The sequence below is a fragment of the Anomaloglossus baeobatrachus genome, chromosome 12 (genome assembly GCF_048569485.1).
Source record: "Anomaloglossus baeobatrachus isolate aAnoBae1 chromosome 12, aAnoBae1.hap1, whole genome shotgun sequence".
Lineage (NCBI taxonomy): Eukaryota > Metazoa > Chordata > Amphibia > Anura > Aromobatidae > Anomaloglossus > Anomaloglossus baeobatrachus.
Genome location: NC_134364.1, coordinates 87,314,020 through 87,335,196, shown reverse-complemented (window position 1 = coordinate 87,335,196; position 21,177 = coordinate 87,314,020). Strand labels below are relative to the sequence as shown.

At 45.7% G+C, this 21,177-nt stretch overlaps 1 protein-coding gene across 1 annotated transcript; it reads left to right on the top strand.

Annotated features, from left to right (window-relative positions):
* Positions 1 to 447: 447 nt before the first annotated feature.
* On the top strand, positions 448 to 15,582 carry EGLN3 (egl-9 family hypoxia inducible factor 3). Its single transcript, XM_075330452.1, has 5 exons — positions 448 to 1,070; positions 1,849 to 1,968; positions 3,771 to 3,907; positions 3,988 to 4,061; positions 14,162 to 15,582. The coding sequence occupies exons 1-5, from the start codon at positions 714 to 716 to the stop codon at positions 14,194 to 14,196; spliced, it is 723 nt and encodes a 240-aa protein (XP_075186567.1). The 5' UTR covers positions 448 to 713; the 3' UTR covers positions 14,197 to 15,582.
* Positions 15,583 to 21,177: the final 5,595 nt, after the last annotated feature.

Here is a 21,177-nt window from a genome sequence, read left to right as displayed (position 1 = left end):
ACTCACACATATATACACACACACTGTACTCACACATATATACACACACACTGTACTCACACATATATACACACACACTGTACTCACACATATATACACACACACTGTACTCACACATATATACACACACACTGTACACACACACACTGTCGCACACCTTCCCCTCCTCCCGCCGTATTTACTACTCAGCTCTTACAGTAGAGGCTACATGCCGAACCAGGATTCCTCAATGGCGGATGACACGCCTATAACCACGCCGTCTCCTGGTTACCTCACCACGCCCACAGGGGATTAAACCAATTGCCGCCCAGATCCATGTATCCCTCGAGCGCGTGCTGATGTGCGCGCCCAGAGTGAGCGTCCAGGTCACGCCCCCTAGCTCTCTGATTGGTTAGGACGGATTAGCGGCTTTCCAGTGCGGCCGTGGCCCCGCCCGGCGGGAGAAGCGCTCTTCCTGCACGTAGTGAGGTGTGCGGGGCTGGAGATGCTGATACAGACACGTAGCTGAGCAGTGTATAGCGCACAGTGCGCCGCGCTCCTCACTGGCGGACTTCATGGGGTGCGGGCGCTGCCGCAGGGGGCACGGCTTGGGGCGCCCTGCACTGCCATCACTGTGCTAGACGCTCCTGGCAGGTCCCGGGCTCCCTGACTGGCACAGCTGTGGTGGCACCATGTCCTCCAGGCTCTTCTAACCTCCCAGCACAGAGCCAGCCATGCCATTCAAGCAGTGCCCCCCTCTGGAGCTGGAGAAGCTGGCTCTGGAGCACATCGCCCCCCGCCTGCTGGCCTCTGGGTACTGTTACCTGGACCACATTTTGGGAGAGGACCTGGGGAGCCAAGTTCTGGAGCAGGTCAGGTGCTTGCACAAGGATGGCGCCCTGAAGGATGGCCAGCTGGCCGGGAACCTGCAGGGGGTCTCCAAAAGGCACCTGCGAGGGGACAAGATCGCCTGGATTGCCGGGACGGAGGACGGCTGCGAGGCCATCGGACTGGTCCTGTCTGTGATTGACCGCCTGGTGGTGTTGTGTGGCGCCCATCTGGGCCAGTACTATGTGAAGGAGAGGTCCAAGGTGAGGGCTGCAGCGCTCATACTGGCCGGGACCATGTGGGTCACATCCCGTAACCTGTGGCCACCATAAATCTGAAGTTCGGGTTTTTTTAGCCCTAAGTTTTGGCGCCTCAATATACGTGTCCCCATCGTGCCGCCTCGTGCCGAGCGGTCACTTCTTACTCCGCCATACACCCAGCTCACTGGCTCCGGTGTAACGGTGGCACAGACGGTGTGTTACATTGTTAGTGCCCATTTCAGGCTCCGGTGTTTCCTCATTATCGTTGCAGGGTCGTCCACCTTTCATGGCCCCGGCTCCATCACTCTGTCTTACTGTCATTATCACATTTGCCCTCACAGCAGAACTCTTACTTCAGCCCAGTCTTCACCTCATAGTATCGCCCATCCCTATCCTGTCTCCTAACGCTTGTGCGGTACATCTGCTCCCACCTGGAGCTCAGTATTATAGAGACAACAGCACACTGTATGGACTTTAGGTGCCCCAGTGACGCCAATGCTGGACGTCGCCAAGGACAGTACTGCGCCCAGATTTGGCATCTTTCCCTGCAGCCACCAAGACCATCATATGTGCACAGACGCTTGCCATGCCCCGGAGGGTGCGCCGGACCCTAATATAACGCTCAGGGAGCCTATTCAATGTGATTAACCTCCCCGGAACACTTCAGGATTTTCCAAAAAGTATTTACTCTTGGGGGAAATGTCCCATAGATAAATATAAACCAGTGATATTGTGACTGCACAGCATAATTGTCTCTAACTGACACTGCCCTTTATTTCAGGCAATGGTGGCATGTTACCCTGGTAATGGAGCTGGGTACGTGCGACACGTGGACAACCCGACAGGAGACGGGCGCTGCATTACCTGCATCTATTACCTCAACAAGAACTGGGATGCCAAGGTGAGAAATGTCACCCACGTAAACATCTGTACAGTCACATGTGGCTGTGCTGTCCTATGTAACCCTCCCCCCATCTTGTCCTGTAGTCACGTATAGCTGTACTGTCCTATGTAACCCTCTCCCCATCTTGTCCTGTAGTCACGTATAGCTGTACTGTCCTATGTAACCCTCCCTCCATCTTGTCCTGTAGTCACGTATAGCTGTACTGTCCTATGTAACCCTCCCTCCATCTTGTCCTGTAGTCACATATGGCTGTACTGTCCTATGTAACCCTCCCCCCATCTTGTCCTGTAGTCTCGTATAGCTGTACTGTCCTATGTAACCCTCCCCCCATCTTGTCCTGTAGTCACGTATAGCTGTACTGTCCTATGTAACCCTCCCCCCATCTTGTCCTGTAGTCACGTATAGCTGTACTGTCCTATGTAACCCTCCCCCCATCTTGTCCTGTAGTCTCGTATAGCTGTACTGTCCTATGTAACCCTCCCTCCATCTTGTCCTGTAGTCACGTATAGCTGTACTGTCCTATGTAACCCTCCCTCCATCTTGTCCTGTAGTCACGTATAGCTGTACTGTCCTATGTAACCCTCCCTCCATCTTGTCCTGTAGTCACATATGGCTGTACTGTCCTATGTAACCCTCCCCCCATCTTGTCCTGTAGTCTCGTATAGCTGTACTGTCCTATGTAACCCTCCCCCCATCTTGTCCTGTAGTCACGTATAGCTGTACTGTCCTATGTAACCCTCCCCCCATCTTGTCCTGTAGTCACGTATAGCTGTACTGTCCTATGTAACCCTCCCTCCATCTTGTCCTGTAGTCACATATGGCTGTACTGTCCTATGTAACCCTCCCCCCATCTTGTCCTGTAGTCTCGTATAGCTGTGCTGTCCTATGTAACCCTCCCCCCATCTTGTCCTGTAGTCACGTATAGCTGTACTGTCCTATGTAACCCTCCCCCCATCTTGTCCTGTAGTCACGTATAGCTGTACTGTCCTATGTAACCCTCCCCCCATCTTGTCCTGTAGTCACGTATAGCTGTACTGTCCTATGTAACCCTCCCCCCATCTTGTCCTGTAGTCACGTATAGCTGTACTGTCCTATGTAACCCTCCCCCCATCTTGTCCTGTAGTCACGTATAGCTGTACTGTCCTATGTAACCCTCCCTCTATCTTGTCCTGTAGTCACGTATAGCTGTGCTGTCCTATGTAACCCTCCCTCCATCTTGTCCTGTAGTCACGTATAGCTGTACTGTCCTATGTAACCCTCCCCCCATCTTGTCCTGTAGTCACGTATAGCTGTACTGTCCTATGTAGCCCTCTCCCCATCTTGTCCTGTAGTCACGTATAGCTGTACTGTCCTATGTAGCCCTCTCCCCATCTTGTCCTGTAGTCACGTATAGCTGTACTGTCCTATGTAACCCTCCCTCCATCTTGTCCTGTAGTCACGTATAGCTGTACTGTCCTATGTAGCCCTCTCCCCATCTTGTCCTGTAGTCACGTATAGCTGTACTGTCCTATGTAGCCCTCTCCCCATCTTGTCCTGTAGTCACGTATAGCTGTACTGTCCTATGTAACCCTCCCCCCATCTTGTCCTGTAGTCACGTATAGCTGTGCTGTCCTATGTAACCCTCCCTCCATCTTGTCCTGTAGTCACGTATAGCTGTACTGTCCTATGTAACCCTCCCTCCATCTTGTTCTGTAGTCACGTATAGCTGTACTGTCCTATGTAACCCTCCCTCCATCTTGTCCTGTAGTCACGTATAGCTGTACTGTCCTATGTAACCCTCCCTCTATCTTGTCCCACAGGTCCATGGTGGAGTACTGCGCATCTTCCCTGATGGCGGCTCTCGTGTGGCTGATGTGGAGCCTCTTTTTGACCGCCTACTTTTTTTCTGGTCAGACCGTCGCAACCCACATGAAGTGCAGCCGTCTTATGCCACCAGGTAATGGCAGTGTGATAGACGGAGATCACGAGGGTCATTACTGCATTCCCTATGTAACTGTTACCCCGTCATCCCCACAGATACGCTCTAACAGTCTGGTATTTTGATGCCAAGGAAAGAGCTGCAGCCAAGCAGAGGTTCAAACGATTAAGTGGTAAGTACACGCAGGTGTGAGTGCAAAATTCTGTCACATCCAGAAACGCTACTTACCTGTAGATATCAATGTGTTAGCGAATGATTACAGCTGCTTTCTATATAATAATCGGCAACTGCGCTCTCTGTATGTGGGGATTGGTGACGGCGCTCTCTGTGTGGGGATTCGTGATGGTGCGCTCTGTAAGTGGGGATCGGCGACGGCACTCTGTATGTGGGAATCAGTGATGACGTTCTCTGTGTAGGGATCAGTGACTGCACTCTCTTGTGTTTTGGATCGGCGATGGCACTCTGTGTGGAGATCGGTGATGGCGCTCTCTATTTGGATCAGCAACAGTGCTCTCTTGTGTGGGGATTGACCATGGCGCTCTCTTGTGTGGGGAATGGAGATGGCGTTCTCTTGTGGGGATGGGTCGGCGCTCTCACTGTGGGGATTGGTGACAGCGCTGTCTCGAGTGGGGATTGCGACAGCGCTGTCTTGTGTGGGGATCATCGATGGCGCTCTCTTGTGTTTGGATCGGTGACGGCACTCTCTGTGTGGAGTTTAGCGACTGTCTCATCTCCCTCCAGTAGTGAGAGCGAGCAGCTGCAGGGAGGATAGATCTTCATATTCTCCCTGCAGGAATCACTCAGATTTACCTGCAGTTTACCCCTATATCGCCGACTCCCCTATAACTGCAGGTAAATAATATTTCTGGATGTGAACCATTTTGTTTAAAAGGATGAACCATGTCTTAGCATAAGTTAATATTGGAAATTCCCTGTGTGCGTTTCTGTGATAATTTGCTGAGCAGCAGAGATTCACAGTTCCCCCGTACATGCTTTATAGATCCGTCAACAGGCCACAGGCTGCCATACTCAGCAGCTGCCAGCTTGTAAATCATGGCCTCCGCCTGGAACATTCTCTGGGGTTACACATGTGAAATAGAGATCCCGCAATTTTAATTGGCTGAAATGAGTGTGTTGGAAGCCAGCATTAGGCGGTTTGTACTTGTACATTACTTTACTATGTAGGAATAGCAGAATTCATGGCAATTTGATCTGTGTTGCGTTGGTTTACTATCACTGTGAAATTCCTTAAATCCCGAGATTCTGATAATTCAGCAACTCTTTCTAACACCGAACTAACATGATTCCATTTCTTGAGGCACTCGGACTATGGGCAGAGGAGAACAGGATGGGCTTTAACAGGGACAAATGCAAAGTCCTACATCTGGGTAAAAGAAATGTAAAAAGCATATATAGTATGGGAGGAATAGCACTAGGTGATAGAGGACTTGGGCATAGTAGATCCCAGATTCAACATGAGCCATCAGTGCGGAGCTGCAGCTAAAAAGGCCAACAAAATTCTGGGATGTATCAAGACAAGCATTGAATCTAGATCAAGAGAGGAAATTTTTCCTCTATATTCCGCCCTGGTCAGACCCCACCTGGAATACTGTGTACAGTTCTGGTTGCCTCAATTCAAGAAAGACATCGATATATTGGAGCAAGTCCAGAGAAGAGTAACCAAGATGGTAGAAGGTCTAACACCATGTAATATGAAGAACGGCTACTACTCACTGCAGCACACAAGGGACAGAGACTCCACTATGCACGGCCGTATTAAGAGGCCCGGCTGCACCCAGTGTTAAAAAAAGGTGCAAAAAATATATTTCAAATATATATGAGGTATTAGTTAGTAAATTGAGTAGTGTCCGGGTTACCCGCCTAACCTAATAGTAAGGGCGTGATAATAGGTTGCTGGCTGGATACCATGCGCATACGAGTGTGAACAGTGCCCTATGCGCGCCACTAGTGTGCAATTTACCTTGCACCTGTGAAGTGTCCATCATGTTGAGAGGTTTGTCTGCATCCTGTTGGTGCATTAGATGTGTTGGCCTGGGCTAACTGGACTGGTTGCCCTTTTTTTGCTGTGAGTATATTACATTTTTGGAGGAGTTTTTATCTCCTCTTTCTGTTGCTATTTTCTGAAGGCTGAGAGGAGACTTAAAGGGGTTGTCCTGTGTAAAATGATAAGTCTGCAGTCATGCTATATGACTGCAGACTTTTGAATCCTTCCAGCAAACACAATGGTAGCTATGAGGATTCACCACTTTTTGAGCCCGGAACGTCAGGCACATGACCGCAATTGTGCCATATTCATGTTTCAGGCCAGAACCCGACTATTGGACGCAGCTTTGCTCTATACAATGCAAGTGTATGGAGTGGGCGCATTCAACTGGAGGGCGTGGCCATCCAGTAGGCGTGGCCTTGCTCAATGCATTTGTATGGAGTGAATCTGCGCCCACTAGTCGGGTTCTAGCAGGAACATGAATATTGCACAATTGCGGTCACATGAGCATAGTTTCTGGAGAATTTTCACACGGGAGGTAGTGAGGGCAGTCAGAGAGTGGAACAGGTGACCACGGGAGGTAGTGAGGGCAGTCAGAGAGTGGAGGTAGTGAGCTCTCCATCAATGGAAATCCTTACACGGAAGCTGGATAAACATATAGCTGGGATGATTTAGGAACGAGAGGAGATGACCCTTGAAGTTCCGTCTAAGGCTGAGGCCACACGGGGGATTAGTGAAAGTGCTCGCATGACAATCGGCTCACGCTCTCAGCACAGCAGGAGCAGAGTGTCATGCGACTGTGGGCCAATCCTGCGATCAGACCACAGTTGCGGAGGGGAGGGCCGGCGCTGGGGAGGAGAAGGAGGGATTTATCTCCCCATCTCCTCTGTTGCTGGCTGATGCGAGAATTGCATTGCACTGTGCTGTAATGCGAGAGCAGTGCGATATTTTTCTCGTCCCCATAGACTTGAGAGGGTGCGAGTGGAACAGGATCGCATTCCACCTGCAGCATACTGCGATTGTTTTTTCGGTCAGATTAGGGCTGAGAAAAAAAACGCTCATAGGAGCTGCTCCATAAAGTAACATTGGTCAGAGTGGAATTTTTTTTTTAATCGCATTCCCCTCGCTCCGTATTACTCACCGTGTGTGCTGACCCTAACTCTACCATTCTATGAGGCTGAGCAGTGAAAATCTAGTAATGGGTGAATGAGCTGGACGTTGTAGTAGCCTGTCCTCCCTTTACTCATACAAGTCCATTTCACATGGTTTTTCCATAGCTGGCCATACACACAGCTGTCACCTGAATGCTGGATTAACCAACTGCTATTTCTTCCAGTACTCCCATGCATATAACTATTGACCAAGGGTTCATATGGGGACACCGCCACTGCCATAGACCTCTGATGGCTCCTCTCTTGGCGATGGCTTCCCGACTCCTACCTCCCCCAATATCATGTCGTGAGGTCTCCAGACACAGTATAAAGTTGGCCAGACTAGTTTGGACGACCTTTATTCTGTCAAATAATCAAACCTGGTGCCAAAAAATAGTCCCTTAACCCACCAAATAATCTTGGGTATAATTTTACACGTAGCAAACCTAAGGGCAGAATCCATTGTGTAACCTGCAGGGTGTCCTCTGTGCTGACATCCCACACGCTCTAGTCCTTCCTTACCACAGAGGTTTGCCTTTATCCTATGTTACACAGCAGAATTACTGCTCTATCACGCGACTGTAACTGTAGGAGCGGGGTTTTGTGCTGCACGCGTCCTGTGGACAGATGTGTAGCGATGTGTACGTGGGTGACACTGCGTACGTGCCTCTCTGTATGGCAGGGGAGGAGCCGCCGTCTGTAGGTTTTATCACACTTCCAGTCACAAGTTGTTTGGTGATTAGAGGACAGAAAGCTGTCCTTATCGGAGTTCACAGAGCCCCCTGGGTGCGATGCCTACAGGAACAAAGTGTCTTGTGCTCACCCATAGTTTCCTAATTATTTTGTCGTATACTTGTGTCCTGTTCATGTCTATCACATAAAGCGTGGGAACATCATAGGTTACATATGTTAACCCCTTTGTAGCTTTGGGTGCTATTGATTTATATTCCTCTTTGTGCAGTGAGCACCGTGTGCTGCTCCACTCTTTTTCAGACACCTGGATGATGTAGGTGTTGTCTTTAGATTGAAAAAGGCTCCAGATATTTTTGTATTATCTAGAGTCGGTGTAATTGTGTATCCGCCCCAATGCAGGCCATATAATATTGTGTATGGTTAGCCATCATCCCTCTCCCCACTCGCTGTCCACAGTGTTACATACAGCACCCACCACAATTTGCTTACCCCAATTCTGTGTCTCTTATATATGATTTGTATCCCTGGGATTTAGTCACATGTAACAATTCTCACCAGAATTGTGCTGTAATTATTAGTGCTCAGTTCTCAGTCTAGCATTGGGGTGCTCAAGACGCTCCATACTTGATAGATCATTCTGGTAGTGATGGGCAGTCCGGCTCTTTTTGGTGATCCGGTTCCCATTGTTCCGCTCACCAAAAAGAGTCGGATCCTTCAGATCGTTCTCGGCTCCTTATTAAATGTGTTCACCCCAGGTGAACACATATTTAATATTATAGTAACGCCGCCAAAACCCCACCCACCCACTGCTAAACCCCACCCACTTACAAATGACCAATTATATTGTTGAGTAGGTGGAGTTTAGCCGCGGGTGGGCAGGGTTTCAGCGGCGAGAAGAGCCATTTAGAGATTTTAGTGGCTCTCACTGGGGATCCAGCTCCTGTCACTCACAGTAGGGAGCTGGATCTTTGTGTCGGATCGTTCACGACCGACACATCACTACATTCTGGATCTCTGGCACCATGCTCGAGTCCGCATCCCGTGTTTTGCGGCTTTCTTTTCATTCACTAAACCTGCAGTGATTGCCTGTCAATCACTAATACTGTAACCATGTTTTTGCCAGTTCTTGCATTGACCATATAGGCTTTGTGAAATTTAACCGGATGTGTCTGACCCTGTCCCACACACCACCAGCCCAGATAAGGCAGTAAAATGTTAAAATTAATTTCACCAGTGAATGTTTTTTTTTTTTTACACAATTGAAAGCAATGATAGAGTGCAAAAATGCAGCAAAAACATAGCATAAGGGTGCGGACGAGGCGTTTTTTTTTTTTTTAAGATTTTTCTTCAATTTGGTCATTTGTCTTATATACAAATCATTCTATAGGAAACAATGTTTCCTAACATTTTTTTTTCCTGTAAAATCCATTTTATCCTCGGTTTTGTATATTTTATGGTCAGTCCGTAAATGTGGTGTAATACTTTGACAACATTGTTCCCAGCAATGACCCAGGAGTCCGAGATTTGTCCAGACATCTCCCCCAATGCGGTTCCCATTCCATGTCAGTGCTGTTTCCATCTATTTCAGTGATTTTCAGCCCCCAGACCTGCGGGAGGGGGGGGGGGGGCGTCTGCTGGAAAAATGAGCGAGTTTTTCTATATCTGTTACTTGAAACCAGCACTCTAGCATTACAGATTGCTTGATTCCCGCATTTTAGTGCTCGTCCATCACTAGTGGTTGTGGGTGAATAAACCTTTTCCAAATCCAGTCAACCGGGGGATGCTTTTTATAGCAAAACATCCAAGGATGATAAAACACAAGACGTGCGCAGTGGTGTTTTACAGCAGGAGCCGTCATGTGCCGGTAATCCATTTCAGGATTTATGTGGAAACCAGGAAGGATTATTGTAAATGAGAGTGGAATTTGTGTGGGGCTTTCTGAGAAGAGCGCGGCCATGAACTTCTCATCCTATCTACTGAACCAATAAACTTAGCTGTAGGCACAAAACCTAGCTCCGAAATATTTTCTCATAGAATTGTGTCCTGTACACACCAACCTGTTTATACCATATGAAATGCGTGGCACATTATGAGCTGAATATGCACTTGCTCCTTTGTAGCTTTGTGCTGTTATATAATCCTCATTAATTGATTGCTCTCCGTGAGAGAAACCAAATTATAATCTTGTAGTTCTGATTCCTTTTAATGACTAACAAAAAATAAAATAAATGATGTTACAGAGCAAGCTTTCGAGACTTTTCAGGTCCCTCCATCAGGCATGGTATCTATACAAAGAAGCGTTCAAGACGTCTCAGGTCTCTTCATCAGGCATGGTATCGATACAAAGAAGCGTTCGAGACATCTCGGGTCTCTTCATCAGGCATGGTATCGATACAAAGAAGCGTTCGAGACATCTCAGGTCTCTTCATCAGGCATGGTATCGATACAAAGAAGCGTTCGAGACGTCTCCGGTCTCTTCATCAGGTATGGTATCGATACAAAGAAGCGTTCGAGACGTCTCAGGTCTCTTCATCTGGCATGGTATCGATACAAAGAAGCGTTCGAGACGTCTCAGGTCTCTTCATCAGGCATGGTATCGATACAAAGAAGCGTTCGAGACATCTCAGGTCTCTTCATCAGGCATGGTATCGATACAAAGAAGCGTTCGAGACATCTCAGGTCTCTTCATCAGGCATGGTATCGATACAAAGAAGCGTTCGAGACGTCTCAGGTCTCTTCATCAGGCATGGTATCGATACAAAGAAGCGTTCGAGACATCTCAGGTCTCTTCATCAGGCATGGTATCGATACAAAGAAGCGTTCGAGACGTCTCCGGTCTCTTCATCAGGTATGGTATCGATACAAAGAAGCGTTCGAGACGTCTCAGGTCTCTTCATCTGGCATGGTATCGATACAAAGAAGCGTTCGAGACGTCTCAGGTCTCTTCATCAGGCATGGTATCGATACAAAGAAGCGTTCGAGACGTCTCAGGTCTCTTCATCAGGCATGGTATCGATACAAAGAAGCGTTCGAGACATCTCAGGTCTCTTCATCAGGCATGGTATCGATACAAAGAAGCGTTCGAGACGTCTCAGGTCTCTTAATCAGGCATGGTATGGATACAAAGAAGCGTTCGAGACATCTCAGGTCTCTTAATCAGGCATGGTATGGATATAAAGAAGCGTTCGAGACATCTCAGGTGTCTTCATCAGGCAAGGTAGCATCATTTATATTTTGTTAGTCGTTAAAAGGAATCAGAACTACAAGATTATATAATATGTTTCTCTCACTAAGAACAAGCAATCATTTTTCAACTGGGTCACAAGGTACCAAAACTTTTTTCTTTTAACTAATAATCCTCATTTATATGGCACTAATCACATCCTTTATGCAGTGAGCGCCGTAATCTGCTCCCTTTCCTTTCCGACACCTGTAGAGATAATCTGGATGTTGGGGCTGTTGTTTTTTTTATATGGAAATAGTAGAAACTTATCTAGTCAATGAGATTATTCGGAACACCCCCATGACACAGAATCAGACAGGTCTTCTACAATGAGTTTTGATGTTGCAGTTTTTCTACATTTGTTCAGTCATTTGCCTTTTTTGACTGCATTTTTTTTAAATTTGTGGGTTTTTTAGCTGCATTTTTTCTTTATTTTTATGTCCTATTTTAAATTAAACTGCTTTGTTTTGGTTATTTCTTGTGAAATAACTTTTTGGAAAAACTTTATATAGTAATGTGTGGATTCTGTGCATTTTTGTCCATTTTCACTGTGGGAACTCACTAAAAAACGTTTGTGCTTTCACTTACGAATTTTCCTCATCTCAAGAAAACGCATATTTACAGCGAGATAAATTGACATCTTTCAGATTTAGAACACACACCACCGGTCAGTTTATACTGCGTAACAAAAAAAAAACACAATGGCCAGGAGATTTCTATAAATCCCATCCACTTTGCTGCAACTGTAAGAAGCTGCAATATTCAGTTACTTTACAAAATGATGTTTTTTATGCTCACCAATGCTGTAACAATATGTTAACCCGTGGTGAATATCCGGGCCGGAACAGGCTTCCTTCACCGCTGACCTGTGGCAACAGTGTAACAAGAAAAAGGAAATTCCGGGTCCTTTTGTAGATAATATTTACATTTATTTAGTTGTGGTTAAAATCCATATTTGTCAGTAAGGCTGGTTTCACACTACGTCTTTTTAACATCCGTTGAAAACGTTTTTTTAACGGAAGTACGGATCCTGCTTTTACAGCAAATAACGTATGCAAACGCATATGTTATTTTGCAGGATCCTGCACTGGATGTTTAGGGGCGGGCATTGGAGTCATGTGATCGGGAGTGAGGGTACGTAGACTGGGAGGAGGCTTCTGACAGCTGCAGACGCTGGTAACCAAGGTAAACATCGGCCTTGGATACCCGATATTTATCTTGGTTACGAGTCAGCTGCTCGGAGCCGGGCTGCCTGCACGTGGAGTGGGAGGAGAGAGAGACAGACAGACAGACAGACAGACAGACAGACAGACAGACAGACAGACAGACAGACAGACACACTCACTCTGGTTCTGGGCATGCTCAGTCCAAAAGCAGGATCCTGTCTATCAGCATGCAACGTTCACCTGCGTTTGCGTGCGTTATAGTCAGGATCCAGCAATTTGCAGTATTTGGACGGAGCTCAAAAACGCTACATGTTGCGTTTTTGAAACATGTTAAAATAACGCAAAAGGACGGATCCTGCGTCTAACGGACGCAAACGCACGCAAACGCAGGTGGACGCGAGTCCATTGAAAATGCATTGACATGAAAACGGATTTGCACAGGATCCGTACTTCCGTTAAAAAAACGTTTTCGACGGATGTTAAAAAGACGTAGTGTGAAACCAGCCTAAGTCATATTCAGTCGCATTTCAGGCTTACGCCCTTGTTCACTGAATACTATGGATTTTAATCATGTCTAAATAAGCATGAATTTTATCTACAAAGGACCCAGAATTTACTATTTTTTGTTACTCAGTTACATTGGTTGGGAAAAAAAAGCCGTAGTGAGTGCCCCATGGTCCTTAGCATTGTTTGCATCTGTTGTCACCACCTCCAATGCCGGGTTTAGGCTCAGTGCCGGGACTTGTAATGATGCGCACTGAGCCTAAACCTAGCGTCGGAGGTGGTGACAACAGCCACAGGTACACACGTCAATGCTGATGACGCTGGGCATCGAAAATCATGTTAGCATGCCCACAAGAGCGTCCTAACATGATAAGAGGGCAGACTAGTCGGGGCAAATAACGCCCTTGTGACTAGTCCCTGGCCTCATTAGCATAGCATATGGGATCTTTAGAAATCCTTTTTCTAAAGATCTCTTTATCTATGCTAGTGTATACAGGGATGGTTAGGCAGGATCAGCAATATATACCCAGGACTGCTCGTGGTTCTGGGTGCATATTGCACCTGACAGGTTCACTTTAAACCAAAAACTACATATTAGAAATCAGATTTATATATCATTCATTGTACTATACAGTTATAATGCTCTTAAATCAGTCACTTGTATGTTAGTCCTCTATGGGAGCCGCAGTCAGTATCCAATAAAATCCAGCTTGGTTCTTTAGTGAGTGAAAATTAGTCCTGATCCACAGGTTACCAAAAGTGCGTCCACCCCAATATTGGTACACTTCACTGTGAGAAAACCACCCTCCACTGCCTTGATGCAAACTTCCACTGTATTGTTAGTGTAGTGTTACTGTAGTGTTAATATTAGATCTTCCTAGTAGCCATGCTTTTGGCCATTTGGGTGATATAGTTGCGTGCCTGGAGGAACTCTAAGGGATTGCAAAGATCGGCATACAAGGAATCACTTAACTTATGATCCAGGATCCCTGCATCCACCGATATCCTCCACACTGCAACGCTCCAGCCAGTAGAGCCATGGCTACCGGTATATGTGTAGTTCTGTCACTTGAGCAGCAGGAGAATCGTTAAGTGGTCCTGGATGTGTGATGGATCCACTGATTTCTCCGCAGCGTCCTCCTTCATGGACTTATGTGATCGTGCTGGGCTAAGCTAATCCGACGTACGTTTCTGTTTTGTAAAATTTTCATATAAGCATACCAATAGAATATATTGGCAAAAGAAAAACCCGAAGTAGAAAACCAGTATCTATAATTATATAGGAAAATTGCTACATTTGTTTTGTGATAAGTGCTTGGGATGCACACGCATGAGGGGTTAATGTGAATCTGAAATCCCACAGGCCATGGACAATAGTGCTGCCATTTCTGGGAATAAAAGCTGCCATAGTTTCTAATCTCATACAAGCCTCTAATCATTAAACATCTTCCTGTGCCATTTGCTCATTTTTTGTTGCTGGCATTCACTTACCTTTTCTAATAATCTTACTTTTCCTCCTTCTCGATGCAGAGTCTAGGCAGGATCCTACCTCAGAGGACAGCTGATAAGCAACTCAGGAAATTCCCATATTTTCATCTTCCTGAATCCTGGAGAGTGAGGAAAATGGTGAAGACGGGAGAAGAATAAATCAATTCATGTGTCATCTGCTTTAAACAAGGACCATCATGTCACATGGAGGATACATTTACAAGGCCCATGCCACAACAAAGGCGGGCACATGAATATTGAACTCAGGTTTCTGATCATTCATGGACACTTCATGGATCACTGACGGAAGCGGAGCAATGGTTTTTACACATGATCCCTCAACTTCATGCCTGTTTTCTGTATTACAGGGGTACTCCTATCTTTTAAAGTTGGATAGGCCATCAGTTCATGTTTGCTGGTAGTCTGAGATCTAAGAGCCCCATTGATCCTCCGAATCAATGGACTATAGCGCTGGTAAAGCACGGCGTCCCGCTCCGAGGTTTTATTCCGCAACGTGGGGTCCTTCCCAATAACTGTGCAAGAGAACTGAACACTTCTATGTCCCATTCATTCTGTGGATCAATTGGGCTTAGGCTACCATCAATTATGAAGCTGACAACACCCTTTAAAATACCATATTACACTTCCATGCATGGATTGAGCGCTGCTTTGACATATGATTTTCTTTTTGGTACAGATTATTTAAATACTGTAAAGTCTGGGAGACTATGTATTGTGAATACAATGTATAATAAAGCACAGCAGAAATGATGCTGAGACAGTAAGGCTACTTTCACACATCCGGATTTTTGCTCTGCGGCACAATACGGCGTTCTGCAGAAAAACCGCAACCGGCTTTTGTAACGCCGGTTGCGGTTTTTTTTGCATAGACTTACATTAGTGCCGTATTGTGCCGGCCCGTAGGGGCTTGCGTTCGGTCCGGTTTTTGCCGCATGCGGCAGATTTAGCCGATGCCGCGGCCGGATCGAACGTTCCCTGCAACGTTTTTTGCTCCGGCAAAAAACACCGCATCGCGCCGCGGCTCATTTTTCAATGCATACCTATGGAGGCCGGATGCGGCACGATGCGGAAAAAAACGCATCCGGTCGCCGCATGCGGTTTTTTCCACTGCGCATGCTCAGTAGCATGCCGCAACCGGAAAAAAACGGACGGGCCGCATGTAAAAACTTATGCAACGGATGCGGTGTTTTCGCCGCATCCGTTGCATAGTTTTCACAGCCGGATTGAGCCGCAGTGCTCAAACCGGATGTGTGAAAGTAGCCTTAGTGATTGGTACAGTCATCGACCAAAAGACATGTCTGCGGGCCAGAGCATGTCCACTTCATCGTGCATATCTAGTAATCCTGACGTTTCTGGTAATCGCCCTGTCTATTTATATCTGACAGTGTTATGGATATGAAATTTTGAAACTGATTTTTCAGAATAAACTGTGTGCAAGCAAAGAGGCCTGTTGTGATTTATTAAGGGCCAAAAAGGCATGTGAGACTCCAGAATTTCTTCCTACTTAACAGATGATTCTGCCATGATCTCATGACACAGGAATGCAGAACCCATGTGCCCCCACATATGCCAATCTGCTCCTGGGTTGGTGGTGGTCTTTAACAATTACATCAGCCAAGACAGAGAGGATTTAACACCAAACTTGGTACATTGGCAAGATTTTTGTCATCTGCAGAGGGTTCGACCTTCATCTTAGCTAATTGGGTTTGTGCCTATATTTTTGAGATGTGTTGGGAGATTATAGATTCAACTTTACAGAAAACCAATGGCCATCAACTCCCTTTTTAAATTAGGGCAGTGACCATCCAGCACCCCTGAAAAGGGGAGATAAAAAAAGACCAATATTTAAGGGTTCATACAAACTGCTCTGATGAAATTACTTTTAAGAGACCGTGAGGGATCTAGAGAATAGTAATGGGTGGACTGGACTGTAAAAGTCTAGATCCGCGCGGTTTCAACTTACCCGAGTGCTGGGCCCGGGGTTCTGGGTGGTGAAATAAAAAAAAAAAATAAAGGATAAGTAAAGAAAATGAGATTGAAGCAAGCGCTTCATACTTACCAAGGCTCCGGGTGGGGGCACGTCTGACTGCTACCAATCACAGACGCCGGTGTGCGGGGAAAGCAGTGAATATGCAATGAAGGTAAATGAGCGGCCCTCGAAAGTGAATGAGTGGCCTGGAAACAGTCACAGCAGCGCCGGATACTCGGTAGGTATAGTGTGCTTGCTCCTATCTCTTCTACCACCATTTTTAATTGCCTGATTCTGGTCGCCATAGACTTATATAGGGACCATAATCCAACCCAGAACCGGATTTTAAAAACCAGATCACCGGGATCCACCGATCCCGGTGATCTGCGAGTCCGCTCATCACTACTAGAGAAGGCTTAAAAAGAAAATTCTCAAGAGTATACTATGAAGCCCAAGCCAGAGAGAGAGCCCAACGTTTCACCCCGGGACCCAAACCTATTTAGGAGCATAGAGTAATCAAGCTGATCACCACTTTTGAGAAGTCTGTGACATTATCTAGAGATATTATCTGATAATGCAAATGGATTGAGGCCTTAATTATGCCCTGGGCTCTTACCCCCAGATAACAGAAGGGAAAAAAACCCTATTACTTGTTACCTATTACTGTTACCTATTACTTGGCTTTCCCCTAATATCAAAGGGTGCTAAAGATACGGGTACTGTGTTGCATACCATATGTATCCACAAGTGAAACCTTTAAGGGCCGCAGTCACACAGGGTGATTACAATATCAATGTATTCCTAGATTTCCACACTTGAAGCATGATTTACAAGGCCTTCTCTGTGCGGACTGGAGTATGTTGAAAGACTAGATGTGAAATCGAGAGATTTTGCAATCATATTGGTGACATCCTGATACCTTAGCGTACCTCCTGGCAAGACACGTAACTTCAATACATGTAGGGTGTAAAATTTATATATATTGATAAAATGGGGCTACTATTGAGAGGATGTGATGGATTGTCTGATCCGATAGCATGAGACAAGGTGATTTGTGACAGTGACACCCCTGCATTTGAATGCGCACCTACTTTTTGACTGTTTTATGTAAATAAAACAACCAAAGGTACTAAAGCCCCAAGTGATTCTTTCAGGTACGACTTGGGGTGTTGTGATTGGAGGGGTTGATGGTGAACACACATTTGCCAGAAGACTTGCCACACTCATCAAGATGGCTTTAAACTAGAAGAAGGGATGGGAAGAAAAATGCTAGAGAAGAACATGCAGCTAAAGGACGTACTAAACAAGGATACTATATGTGGTAAAGAGGACAGGATACTCAGATGGAATCTAAAAAAAGGGGAGCAACAAAGCACAAACTAAAAATGCCCTGTTGGCACTTAAATACTCAGATTTACTAGATTAATATGGGCTCTTTTCCATTTACATGTAACAGTATATAATTATTGCTAAGGATGTTGTTTATGTGAATGTTTATCTCACTATAGCACTTTCTTCTGTATTACTGTTATTTGTACAAGACTCCAACCTTCAACCATGTGCCGAGGACGGCTTTTTTTAAGAGGGGGAGTTTATGGTATCCCAGTACCCATTCTGCTGCTGCGTTAAACAGTTGTCATATGGCAGTAGACCTGTTCCAGTGCGGCAGAATTACTTTGTGCATTGTGAGTCAGGCAGTATGAACTGCATTGTGTTAAGCTGTGCATACACTGGGAATTGTTAAATGTACTTTGCTGCCATCTACTGGTCACTGTATGCGAATGAAAGTTAGGTGTTCATTCTCCTCACAACGAGCTGCAATGGAAACGGCTGGGAGGAGTTTCCCACCTCAGAGCTGACAAATCCAGAAAACTAGAACAAACAAGTCTAGTCAGGAGAAGCTCCCAAAATTTCTATCCCAGTCCATGCTGAGGGGACATCTTTCTCTTCTTATAATCACCTCCACAAAGGAGTGAAGCTTCGTACAGCCAGGGGAGATAAGGCTGTACTCGTGCTCTCTTGCATACTGGTTTTCTAAGTGTCTCCAGCCACAACCAGTGTAACGTGACTTCTATACCACAAACTCGGTCTGCCAAAACCATGAGTAGCTTGATACCACTAGTGTGTGGCTACGGGGAGCCAACCCGTGAAGGTCCCTCCATCAACGAAGCATTATCTGGACTGTGCATTATATTACTGTAATGTGTAGTATACTGCCTGTATAGAGTCTATAGCATGGGTGGAAGGGAAACACAAGAGACCCAAGGTCTGCAAATTGTTCTTGTATTACCTCATACAAGTAAATGCACAAGCAGAAGATTGTTCAGGCAAGTTGCAGAATGCAGAAGCTCAGAATCACATAAGCAGGCATAAACTTCCAAGGTAAAGCAAATGTCTCTATGAATAGTTCAGAGTCTCCCTTACTTCAAATGGAAGTGTCGGTGGCAATGCAGGTGGGTACCTGGGTAGTGGGGTAGCAGGGCAACCCCTAGTGGAGCAAGAACCAGCTGGAAAGAAGTCAGTCCTAATAGCTTCAGGAGGCTTGCCTACAGACAGGCAGCAAACAGGATTCAGAAGCACTGCTCAGCCAGCTGAGACGGCTTAAGCAGGTAATTGACAGGAAACAGGGCGGAGACGTAGAAGCTGAGTAATCCATATTGACTGAGGGCAAGGCGAGGGCAACAGAACAGGAAGCAAGATGGCCGACGGAAAAAAAAACGATTTAAACAAAAAATGACAGCAGACATGGCAAAAAGTCTGAGAACCTCACAATTACCTCCTAGAGCAAGTGAAGGGAACTGTGCTCCAGCCACTCAAAGAGGCCCAAATGTGCTTGTTGCCTGAGGAGAAGACACCTACTTTCATAGGCAAAATACTAAGTATATCCGATAGAGTGAACGTCCACCACTTTGTCTTTAAGACAGAGACTATACCCCATTTTCTCCAGTAAAGTGTTAGCTTTGCAAGTTCCCCCAAGTGCCTGGCTGCTTGTAATTGCATAAACATCATGGGCACTCCCAACATCTGCACCCAGACACCACCTCCATAGGAGCACCCCCAGGGGTCCTATACCATTTCCGTAAGTGCCACTTCCCCCTATTGACAATTGTTGGGAACACGAGGGAAGTGTTTAGGAGTCAAGCAACCCACTTCAACTACCATGACAGTACCATCTCCTGCCAGTGGACCTACATATCTCAGCTGGCCCCTCTGCAACATCTGGCACCTCCCCCCGTGGGTCACCTGTGTGTGAAAAGATTGTATTAATGAAAATCACGGTTGATACTGTCTAATTGTGTGAATGAGATGAAACACGTGAACATTGTGCATCAAACCGTGAAAATGAGAAGATACTTCTTTTATCGGTAAAAAGAGAAGCCCATAAACATCCAAGGTAGGTATAAAATACGGCTTCATATGACAATATAGACCAGGTAGGTTAGGTCAGAGATACGTAACGTGGTGTTTTCAGCGCTCCGGCTGGTAGCGCTGATACAAACACTTAAAAAAAGAGGAAAACTGTCTTAGCAAAAAATGTAACATCACCTGCTACAGCGCCCTATACAGGTCTATTTTGTGTACAAATTATCACCAACCTATTACCACCTCCATAGTTTGTGAGTGGTTGCTTCATTAGTGTTTTGTACCTGTAATGCCTCCATCTTTATTGGAGGTCTTGCTGCATCCTGTCAGTGCATTAGATCCTTTGGCGTGGGCAGGTTAAAACTTAATGCTGTAAGTAATTGAGGAGTCACCAATGGGCAAAAACAAGTTGCACGCGACCTACGCGTTTCAGAGGTAACATCTTCCTTTATCGGGGCTGATTGCTGGCCATAGTACAGGAGTCATTTATTGTATTAAATGTCCATGTAAATAATATGTAGGACATGCTAAATGTGAAGTAAAAATGTGAATGAAAAAACATGCCTACAATAATAAAAAACAGTATGTTGGACATCCTTTGTGAAAGCATTACAAACAAGCACATAATGGCAGTTTAAAGGGCAGTTTTGTTAGGGGCATACAAATCATAAAAAAAACACTGTATAACTCTGTACATCAACTATCTGCAGTGGAAAGTTGATTTTCCAATAAAACGTCAAAACAACCTGTCACAAGTGTGTCATGGCCCGATGTGATCTCGGAGGGGATCTGGAATCAGAATGTTACAGCATATAGTGGAATGCAGATCCTCTTTAGTGCCTACTCGTAGATTACCCTGAGGTAGAGCTTATTTAATTCCATCTGGTGCTGAAGGGGTTAAGGTTCCTTTCTATCCTGCTGTGATTTAACAGGTAATTGTAACACTAACTACCAAAAAGTCAACTACAGTGGTGAAAGTAAGTATTTGCTACACTGCTGATTTTGCAAGGTTTCCCACCTACAAAGAATGGAGAGGTCTGTAATTTTTATTGTAGGTACACTTCAACTTTGACAGACAGAATCCTGTCCAAAAATCCAGAAATTCACATTGTGTATTTTTAAATAATTAATTTGTATTTAATTTCAGAAGAAAAGTATTTGATACAATAGAAAAACAGAACTAAATATTTGGTACAGAAACCTTTATTTGCAATTACAGAGGTCAGATGTTTCCTGTAGGTCTTGACCAAGTTTGCACACAGTGCTGTAGGGATTTTGACAATTCCTCCATAGAGATCTTCTCCAGATCCTTCACTTGGCAACATTGAGTTTCAGCTCCCTCCAAAGATTTTCTATTGGTTCATGTCTGGAGACTGGCTATGCCACTCCAGGATCTCAAAATGCTTCTTATGAAGCCATTTCTTAGTTACCCTGGTGTGTGTTTTGGGCCATTGTTATGCTGAAAGACCCAGCCACAACCCATCTTTAATGCTCTTACTGATGGAAGGAGGTTGTTGGCCAAAATCTCGCAAAACATGACCCCATCCATTCCCCCTTCAATACGCTGCAGTTGTCCTGTTCCCTTTGCAGAAAAGTAACCCCAAAGTATGATGTTTCCACTCCGATTCTCCATGGTTGGGGCAGTGTTCTTGATGTTGTACTCATCCTTCTTCTTCCTCCAAACACGGCAAGTGGAGTTGATACC